The sequence below is a fragment of the Lygodium microphyllum genome, chromosome 2 (assembly GCF_053477565.2).
Source record: "Lygodium microphyllum isolate KBCC chromosome 2, Lygodium_microphyllum_v1.1.10, whole genome shotgun sequence".
Lineage (NCBI taxonomy): Eukaryota > Viridiplantae > Streptophyta > Polypodiopsida > Schizaeales > Lygodiaceae > Lygodium > Lygodium microphyllum.
In genome coordinates, this window is record NC_141136.1 from 166,933,942 (window position 1) to 166,943,832 (window position 9,891).

General features: G+C 43.4%; 1 protein-coding gene across 1 annotated transcript; it reads left to right on the plus strand.

Annotated features, from left to right (window-relative positions):
* The first annotated feature begins 5,649 nt into the window (after positions 1-5,649).
* On the plus strand, positions 5,650-9,365 carry LOC148040584 (acyltransferase GLAUCE-like). Its single transcript, XM_087701073.1, has 4 exons — positions 5,650-6,365; positions 6,511-7,033; positions 8,337-8,457; positions 8,549-9,365. Exons 1-4 carry the CDS (start codon positions 5,916-5,918, stop codon positions 8,805-8,807), a joined length of 1,353 nt encoding a protein of 450 aa, XP_087557199.1. The 5' UTR covers positions 5,650-5,915; the 3' UTR covers positions 8,808-9,365.
* Positions 9,366-9,891: the final 526 nt, after the last annotated feature.

Consider the following 9,891-nt stretch of genomic DNA (forward strand, 5'->3'; position numbering starts at 1 on the left):
TCCAGCAGGTGAGTTAAAAAAATGCAATTTGTCATATCAATCTAGGGCTCTAATAGGATTATGTCATGGTGCCCGACCCCCAATGGAATTTCTAAGGACATGGGTACGAACCAACTGGGAACCAATTGGGGCTAAACTGATAGTAATGCATTATCTCCCAAATAGTTATTTCTTCTTCTTGTTTGAGAATGAACAAGCTGCCCTGACCATATTGAGCTATGGGCAATGGATGCTCAAAAGCTCACCGTTATCTCTATTCAAATGGGCCCGAAATTCGACCCTACAGGCCCAAAGCCTACTTGTATACCTGTGTGGGTAGAGTTTCCCAATCTCCCACTGAATTTGTACCCATTCCATAAGATGTTATCATCCCCAATAGGCAGACTTCTGGGACAAAAACCGTACACGGACATCAATCCTAAATGGCACCCCCAGCTGTTGATAGAAGTAGATCTCAGTAAAAAACTTGTAGAATCTTTGCTAATCTCTGACTCAGAGGGAAATTTTATAAAGGACCAGCCAGTCCTCTATAAAAATCTTCCAATGCATGTTTTAAATGTCTCAAAATAGGGCACTTCATTTGAAATTGCCCAGAATGGAAAAATAAGGAAAAGTCAGAGCCCCAAAAGGAACAAACCCCTCCTCCAACTGAGAAAGCCCAGTATGATGGCTTTCAGACAGTAAATAGAAAGGGGAAAAACAAGAATCAGTTAGCCCATAAAAACAGTAACCCAACTAAGAGTAAAAACAATAATGCCAATAGATTTTCAGCACTTCTAATGAATATAGAGGAGGAGCCCACTAGTACATTAGAGAAAGGAGAATCTAGTAAAGATAAGGAGGGTAAACCCACGGAATCTGATAATGATGATGTGATTATTGAAGAGACTCAAATGGAGGCGAATGATGAAGGGAAAAATAGGGAGAACCCCATCATAGACCTCAACACTCAGGATGACACTAAACTAACTCAGGCTGAAGAGGAGGAGCTACCAGATGGGGGAGATATCCCCCTAAGTCCCCCTTTAGGGGAAAGCCCAAGAAAAGATGAAACTGGGGCACAAAACTCTAAAAGAAGATACTCTAGAGTAGGGCTGAGTGCTAGTAACCCATTTGGTCAGGGTAAGGAAGCTAGTAAGAAGGGAAAATCTAAAAAGAACTAGAATTACGATGATGATGGACAAACTAAAAATTATTTCGTGTAACACAAAAGGGCTGACAGACCCTAAAAGGGCATTAATCATCAGGGAATGGCTAAAAACTTATGCCATTGCCCCTGATATAATATGCCTACAAGAGATCAAAGTCACTAAAACCCCCCTACTTAAGAACTTAGATAGAGTATCAAGAGAACACATATGGTTCTCAACCAAACACACAAATAGGAGAGGGGGAGCCTGCATAGGAATCTCATCAAAGTTGAATGACAAATTGCTCAAAGTCACTCATGATGATAATGCTAACTGGGTTGCAATGAACTTCAAGGATATAGATGAGTTTGCATTTGTGTCTATTTATGCACCTAATTCCTCTATGGAGAGAGCTAGAGCTTGGGATACCTTACAGGTAATTAGTTGTCCCATCATTTTTGGCTGGAGATTTCAACATGGTGGAAACCTCCAAAGATAGGTATTTGGAAAAAGGACATAGTATTTCAGGTAAGGAAAAAGATAAATGGTTAATTACTAAAGCATTTCATGGTCTTACTGATGTCAGTGAGGATTTGGGATTCACTTGGGGAAATAATCAAAGTGACTATCACTTAAGAAAGGCAAGGCTTGACAGGTTTTATGTTTCAGTAGGGCTGCTGGCCTCATATGTCAATTGTAGGTCCAAAGTCCTAGATAATATTGTGTTGTCAGACCATAAACCCATTCAGCTTGTCCTTTCAAATTCTGGGCATACCATTAAGGCTGGGTGGTTTCATACAGACCCTAGGCTTTTCAAGAACCAGAATGTAAGAGACACTCTTTGCATGATATGGTCTCTTTCCTTTCAACAAGAATGGTCACCTGCCCAAGCTTGGACTAGAGCCATTAGAGACACCCAACAATATCTTAAAGAGGTCAAGTTACAGCAAGTTAAAAATACAAGGATTAATAGAGCAAGAAAATATGTTGAATGTCAAACACTTGAAAAAAGGGTTGACCAAGGGGAAACATACCTTCAGCCTCAGCTGCTAAGGGTTAAACATGAACTGAGGTTAGCTGAAGAGAAAGAGGCCTCTAGTATTCAACTCTTTACTAGGCATTGGTGGGCTGGAAAGGCTGACAGACCCACCAAAGAAATGTTTCAGATTCTTAAAAATAAAAAAGACAAAGACACAATCCCCCTGCTTAGAAGAGAGGATGGAACTTATGCCCAGAACAATGGAGAGAACCTCCTTATTGCCAAGGAGTTCTTCTCCAAAATGTTTAGTACTCCTAGGGAGAGCAGTTTGGATGACACTGCAGCTAAAGCCAATATAGCAAGGGTAAGGAAGAAGGTAGTACCTTCTAGCTTAGCTAGCATCCTAGAGGGGGACATCACAGAAATTGAACTAAAAGACACCATAGATTCTTTAGCAAATGGAAAGAGCCCAGGGCTTGACGGTCTGCCCAATGAATTCTTTAAAGAATTCAAAGACTTCCTTATTCATCCTTTACTAAAAGTTTGGAGAGAGTCTCTCAAGTATGGGGCTTTGCCACATATTATAAATGAAGGAGTAGTAAAACTAATACATAAAAGAGATGAGAAGGAAAGCCTAACTAATTGGAGACCTATTACTTGCTTGACCTCAGCTTATAAAGTATTTGCAAAAACTCTAGCTAGAAGATTATCAAACCATCTGGATAAGTGGATCAAAAAGGAACAAAAATGTTTTATAAAAGGAAGATTTATACTTGATGCTATCATTGCCCTTTGGGAAGGCATTGAGCATGCTCAGAAAGAAAACCAGGATTGTCTTCTTCAAAATTGATTTTGATAAGGCATATGACAGGTTAGAATGGGATTTCATACTACACTCCCTTCAAGATATGGGACTTGGTAAGAGGTTTATTAAATTTGTTAGCACCCTGTTTGGCAATGCATCCACAAGGATTGCAATCAATGGACAAATGACAGACTCTTTTCCTCTTAGAAGATCCATTAGGCAAGGCTGCCCCCTGGCTCCACTCCTGTTTGCCATTGCTCCAGACTCTTTAGGGTGGTTAATACAAGATGGAGTTGATAAAGGGAATATTCAAGGAATCAAACTTCCAAATAAAAAGGATATGGTACTTAATCAGTTTGCTGATGATACAAATAGCACAGTCAACAATGATCCTGTTTCCCTTGTTGCATTTTGGCAATGCCTACAAATTTTCTATAGAGCTTCAGGGTCAGTCATAAATCCTCAAAAGACAGGAATTAAAATCTTGATAAGTCCCTCTCCCAGGTGGCTGATAGAAGCTGGTTGCAAAGAAATAGAATCTGGTAAAGTTTTCAGGTTGCTAGGTATTCCTATGGGCTTTGATGTGACTATGAAGCAAAGGTGGGACTGGGTGATAGATAAGATAAGCAAAAAATTTGAGAAATGGAAGGGATGTCAGCTCAATACGGCAGGAAGAGGGCTTGTGCTGAAACACATTCTTATCCCTTCAAGAATATATTTTCTTGCATGTTGGAAACCCTCAAAGATAGGGATGAAACAACTTCAGAGGTTGGGCAGAAATTTCTTATGGAGTGGGGATGGGGATAAATTCAAGATACCTAAAGTGCCTTGGAAGATATGTACAACAACCAAAAAGTTGGGAGGGCTAGGTCTTCCTAATCTTCATAGCCTGGCTGAAAAGCTAGCGGCTAAGTGGATTGCAAGAAGCCTGAACAGAGAGGAGGAAGATTGGATAAACCTTCTGCATGCTGTAACCAAACATTTTCAAGTGTCAATATGCTCCAAGTGGAAGGGACTTGATCCTCTAATAGTAGCAATAAGCCCTGTAAATATAAAAACCAAAAATTGTTCTCAACTAGCCAAAGGAAATTGGGAAGTCTGGTTCAAATACAAGGGTCTCCTTAGGCCTTCTTCCCAAATCAATCTCACACTCCCTTGGAGCTCCAGAGATTCTATCTGGTTCAGCTTTTTTCATGGAGCAATAGAAGACCAAGAGGCCAATCTGGCCTATAAACTATATAAAAAGGGGATTAAAACTTGGGGTGACATATGGGACTATAAAGACAAAAATTGGATTCAAGAGGAAAAGATGGGAGAACTGTTTAACCTCAAACAACATGAAATTGATTTTTTAAGGGGAAGGAAAATGTTATGGGACCAACATAGAGCAAAATGAATAAATCTCAACCAACAATTCAACCACAGAGGGGTGTTATTGCAAGGAGACAAGTCACTACTTCCATTGCCTGATCTTAAGATAAACAATGCTCAACTGTGCTACAAACTCAATGCTAGATGGCATATTAATTGGAATGTAGATCAATGGAACTACAGATTCAACAACCTATGGTTTGCCTCTATTCAGCCTAAAATTTCTTGTCTGATGTGGTTGATCACGGTGAGAGGCCTCTGGACCAATGAGAGGGCTCTGAAAGTTAGCATAGGAAATGGAATATGCCAAAGGTGTGGTATCCAGGTAGAATCTATCTCTCATTTGTTTCTTAATTGCTCTCAGAATACTAACATATTTTGTTTACTGCAGGTGTTAATCTTGAAGTGGCACCCCACTAAGATCACTTGGAAAGAATTATTGTTAGCGGAAATTTATGGTGTACCCCCCCTTGTCTGGAATTGGCTGAGAAGCCTCTATTTATGAAACATATGGATATGCAGGAATAAAATGATATTTGAAAAGCAATTTGCTAATCCTCTCTAGGGTTTTAAGTCTGATTTGTTTTTGCAGGATGAAAATGAGGCAAAGCAGATCATTCAACAATGTGAAGACATCAAGAAACAAGATCAGGAAATGGAGGACCACTACTACATATCTTGTAAATTTTCCTTTTAATACATACTTAAAGCTTCCTACAAAAAAATAAAAATAAAAGTTAAATAAATAAACAAATTAGACAATAATATTTAAAATTTCACAAAGTACTCCTGTGTCCCGTGTGTGCAAACGCGTTTTTCTGGCTTCCCCACTGAGCCACCAGCTCGAACTAGTTGGAGTCTGGACCACTGCGGTGGGGGAAATAGGTTCTTAAATGCCAACGTATGTAGTCGTGAGGATAGGCGACCAATAAAATGCCCTTTTAGAAGACCTTGGATCATATGGTGCTCCATGACTATTGTGGCGTGGGGATTCGGGAATATCTGCGGTGGGAATGCTTTACAGAAAGCACGTTATTCCGTGAATGCGGGCAGGCCAGGCAAGTCGATTTTGGACCCGAGAAGATGGCGCGTAACAGATGCTGCGCCAGAATTGAATGCAAAATGAAAAAAGGCTGTTGGCAGCTGGAACCATGCATCTCCGCCGGGGACTTGCAGGTCGTCCCGGCAGCAAATGGCGCCGGCGCCGAATCCCGACTGCATTATATAGATAAATATCGTTTGTATCTGCTCGAGTGACGAAAAAAAGTAGAGTGTACAATGTTTTGTATTTATAGATAATATAAAGGCTCTATATATATATATATATATATACACCTGAGTGACCTTGCAAATTGCAATGTGGAGGGCGCAAGGAAAGCACGTATAACTGCGGCGGGCCTCTGCTATCTAATTGGGTAGCCATTTTTCTCTCCGGTACGTACGGTGCGACGAGGGGCCAGGAAAGAGCGACAACGGTTCGGTGAAGGGAGAACGAGCTTTTATTTATTAGGCCTGCCTATTCTACTCCCTCCAGGCGGTTCCCAGTCGCACAAGCAACGCAGCTCTTTTCTTCTTCGCTTCTTCTTCTTCTTCTACCGTGTCAGTGCGACCCCAGAGGTCGAGTCCTGCAATGGGGTCTGAAGGCGATGTCCCTCTGCCTCTGGAAGTGGAGGTCCAGACAGTGGAGACAGTAGTGCCTGCGCGGCAGACTGAAACCACGCCCCTTTACCTCTCCCTGATAGACCAGTGCGTGGCCTACATGGTTGACACGGTATACTTCTACCCGGCCAATCCGGAGCGGTCTAGTGGAGACGTGGTGCCGAAGCTGAGGGCGGCGCTAGCGGAGGTTCTGGTGCCATACCACTTCATGGCAGGCAGGCTCACGCTCGGCAAGGCGGGCAGGCTCCAGATCGACTGCAATCGGGCGGGGGCCCTGTTTGCGGCTGCCACGTCACGGCAGAGCCTGGCGGACCTCGGTGATGTTACGTATCCGAATCCGGCCTTTCGGAAGCTGGTGCTGCCGCAGGCGCCGGCGGGGGACCCCGTGAAAGCGGCCGCGAGCCCCTTGCTGATGATGCAGGCAAGTCGGGACTATATCCATTTACACAACGGTTTACCTGGTTATATTTCCCCGGTTCATTTTCACTCCCTCACCGAGTTTTGCACAAAGCTTTCCCTGGTCTTAGATATGATTTACCACGGGTTTTGGAAATTTTTACCACCAGGTGACTTCGTTTACATGCGGCGGGTTCTGCATCGGATTCACCATGAACCACGCCGTATTCGACGGCCAGGGCGCCGCCGAGTTTGTGATGAACTTCTGCTCGCTGACTCGCGGGGCCGGCCTGGCCGTGGAGCCCAAGCCCGACCGCACAATGCTCGCCCCGCGTGACCCCCCGCGCGTCTCCTTCGACCACCCCGAGTACCTCAAGCTCTCCGACATCCCCAAGGATCTGGCCTTCACCACGGCTGACGCGGCCGCCGCCGGCGCCGCCGGCAACGGCCAGCTCTCGCAGCGCCACGTGTACCGCGTGTTTGCGTTCTCGGCGGAGATGCTGGACCGGCTCAAGGGAGCGGCCTTGCGGGACGCCACGCTAGCCAAGTGCTCCTCCTTCGACGCCATTGCGGCGCACGTGTGGCAGGCCCGCACTAAGGCCGTGGGCCTCCCCTCCGCCGCCCCCTCCAAGGCCCTCTTTGCTGTCGATATCCGCAACAAGATCAGCCCACCCCTGCCCAAAGGCTTTGCAGGTGCGAAGCCTCCTCTCTTATGCTCGATACAATACTCTTTTAAAAGACAAATGCATTTATCGGGTGTCTTCGAAGATTTCCTGGTTCTTGTCCATTCTCACTGAACTTCCGTTTCACTAAGCATTATTAGTATTAATCTTGCGGGGTGGCCATCACAGTCCACGATAACATTTTCGGTAACAGAGAAAAAATTTGACCTAAAAAAAAGAAATTATATCATTTAATTAAGAATTTTAAGGGGGTTTAAAGTTCTAAACCTTTTTGTTATGTTTTCAAAGTTTTTTTTTGGAAATTTTGTGCTTTACATTAAACCTCAGTTTTTTTGTGTATTTTGATTGCCATTTTTTTTTCACACCGCACCTTCCAGGCTTTTAATTATCCGCCTTCAGCGCATCTGAGTTTTGATTTAATCATTGCTAATTGTAGTAAGAGTCCTGCCACACGTTTAGTCATTATTACTTGCATTGGAAAGTAAAGGTGATTATAATCTTAGTGTGCAGGAGAAAAAAAAAGGCATGTCATGTGATGGAAACTTTACTTTTTGGATATCTAAAATGTCTGGTAGTTCCATGCGTGGCCGCATTCTGAGCTTTTTAGCTGCTTGCCATATCCTCAATTCCACTTTATCAAAAGTCATTTCCAGCATTACATTTTTTTCATTGTTAACCTCAGGGTTGCCATCTTTATTCCCAGTTAGCTTTGAAATTTGATATTGTCTTACTTTATTTGATAAGCCATTTTTGGCATCTTCATTGTCTATATGTCGTATGGTAAAGGCTGGCGGTTGTCATCCTTATTTATTCTCAGAGTATTGGGGTTCGCCTGAACTTTAACTTGGAATATTTACCTTAGAATGTAATTGACGAAGAGGGACCGCCGCATCGGAATTATTCTCTTTCAATTCAATTCCAATATTCTATCCTTTTATAATTAGCACTAAATGAAACTCGGAGATTGCTTAGAGTGTACATAAGATTTGCGGTATAAGGTAGGGAGATTATTTTAGAGCAGAATACATTGGATATGACGTTCCTAGAGTACAGGCTTCACACTACATCAATGTCAATCATCAATAGAGAATTGAAAGAGCTTGATGTGAGGGAGGGTGACGCTTTAGCAAGTACATATGAAATGTCTATCTACTTGAGCTGGGAGATAGCTTTCAAGTATGTAAAAAAGCAGAGGTATCATCACTTACTGATTTGATATGAAAGCGCACTAAAATTTGGATCTAATGTAAACTTGCTTACATGTCAAATTGTGGTCTAAGACTCGACGAGTGAATCTGTCTTGTGACCTGCAGGCAATGCCATCATGTCTGCATTTGCATGTGTTCCGGCAGGTGAGCTGCAGAACGGCAGCCTAGCATTTGCAGTTTCCAAGATACAGGAGGCTACCAGTGTCATAACAGATGAGTACATCAGGTAACGGAGGTTGCTGCAGCTCACTGAATTACAACAGATATTGCTGTTTTGTAGAAGGTCTGAGATGCCATAAAATACCACTTTTGTGCAGGTCATCCTTGGATTGGGGCTCTATCCATGCAGGGGTTCCCAATCTGCCAGGGGGCATCTTCTTGTCAGCCTGGTGGAAACTGCCATTCTTCCTGATGGACTTCGGGTGGGGGAAGCCCATGTATGCAGGGCCTGTGGTGAATGCCATGGTAGAGTTTGTGCTTCTGCTGTCCAATGGGACCGACAAAGGCCTCAACCTCCACCTAGCCCTGGAGCCGCCTCAGATGGAGAAGTTTGGAAAGCTTGTATTTGATTTCTGACACTCTCTGCAGTCTCCCAACCGCTTTGACAGAAAAGATGTCAAAGCCAGCCCGTGTCATTCCTCCTCCAGAGTCCAGAGTCCAGGCCTCCTACAGTCCTACTTTCTAGTAGCCAGAAATTTTAGCTCTTTCCTTGGCTGATTTTTCTTTCCTGCTTTCTATTGTTCACCTACTCAGCCGTCGTACATACACGCTTTATCGCAATCGCATCGCAATTCATTTATTTGACAAGAAGAGGCCCTCTTTTTACCCTTTGTAATGTCCCGCCTTGTTTCTGTAGCAAATGCCGATAAGCCACCCAAAAATAGCAAGAAAAGCCACGTTCCAGAACGCACCGCCGTAAGAGCCATGTGATGCTGTTGGAAGCCAATTGGGCCTGGAAGGTGGTACCGACATGAATGAACTTTGGGTAACGACTGTGTCTGTCACCCATGTTTTCATTTCTCCTCGATTCAACCTCCGTGCCTGAGCTGTTCATGAAAAAGCCCTCCGCTTTTCGAAAGCTTAAAATTTCCTGTAACATGGCCTTATGATTTTATAATCACACTATTTCTCTAACGATGTGGTGCAGCATTGCCTTCTTTTTTTATTTTCCTTTTTTTTTTCTGGTTTGGAAAAGGCGGTAAATCAAACTTTTACTATTCAAGAAGAGAAATTGACATTGACAAGAGGCATGAAAGACCAGAAGCTGCTGCTAATCGAAAATCGCCAGCCAACTTCAGTGCTCAGCCTTGCTAGAAACCAATTAACAGATTCCCAAACTTCACTTATTTTGTGAATCAGTAACAGGGTATGTCCTCTCCAGTACTACGGATGCCTGACCGCCCTAAAGAAGCACTTTGATTCGTTAACACTTGAAAAGTGGTAATCCACCAATTGGGTTGCAATCGATGTGATCTTTGCCAATCCACAACCTATGGTGTGCTTCCTTAGAACCTCACACCACCATTGTTTGGTTCATGAGAGAGGGGGCATCACCAAGATGCTGGTATTCTCCAAACTTTTGCTTAATGTTGTTGGTGTGCTTTGGCTTAACTTAGCTAGGGAGCTAATATATGCTCTCTCTCTCTCTCTCTCTCTCTCT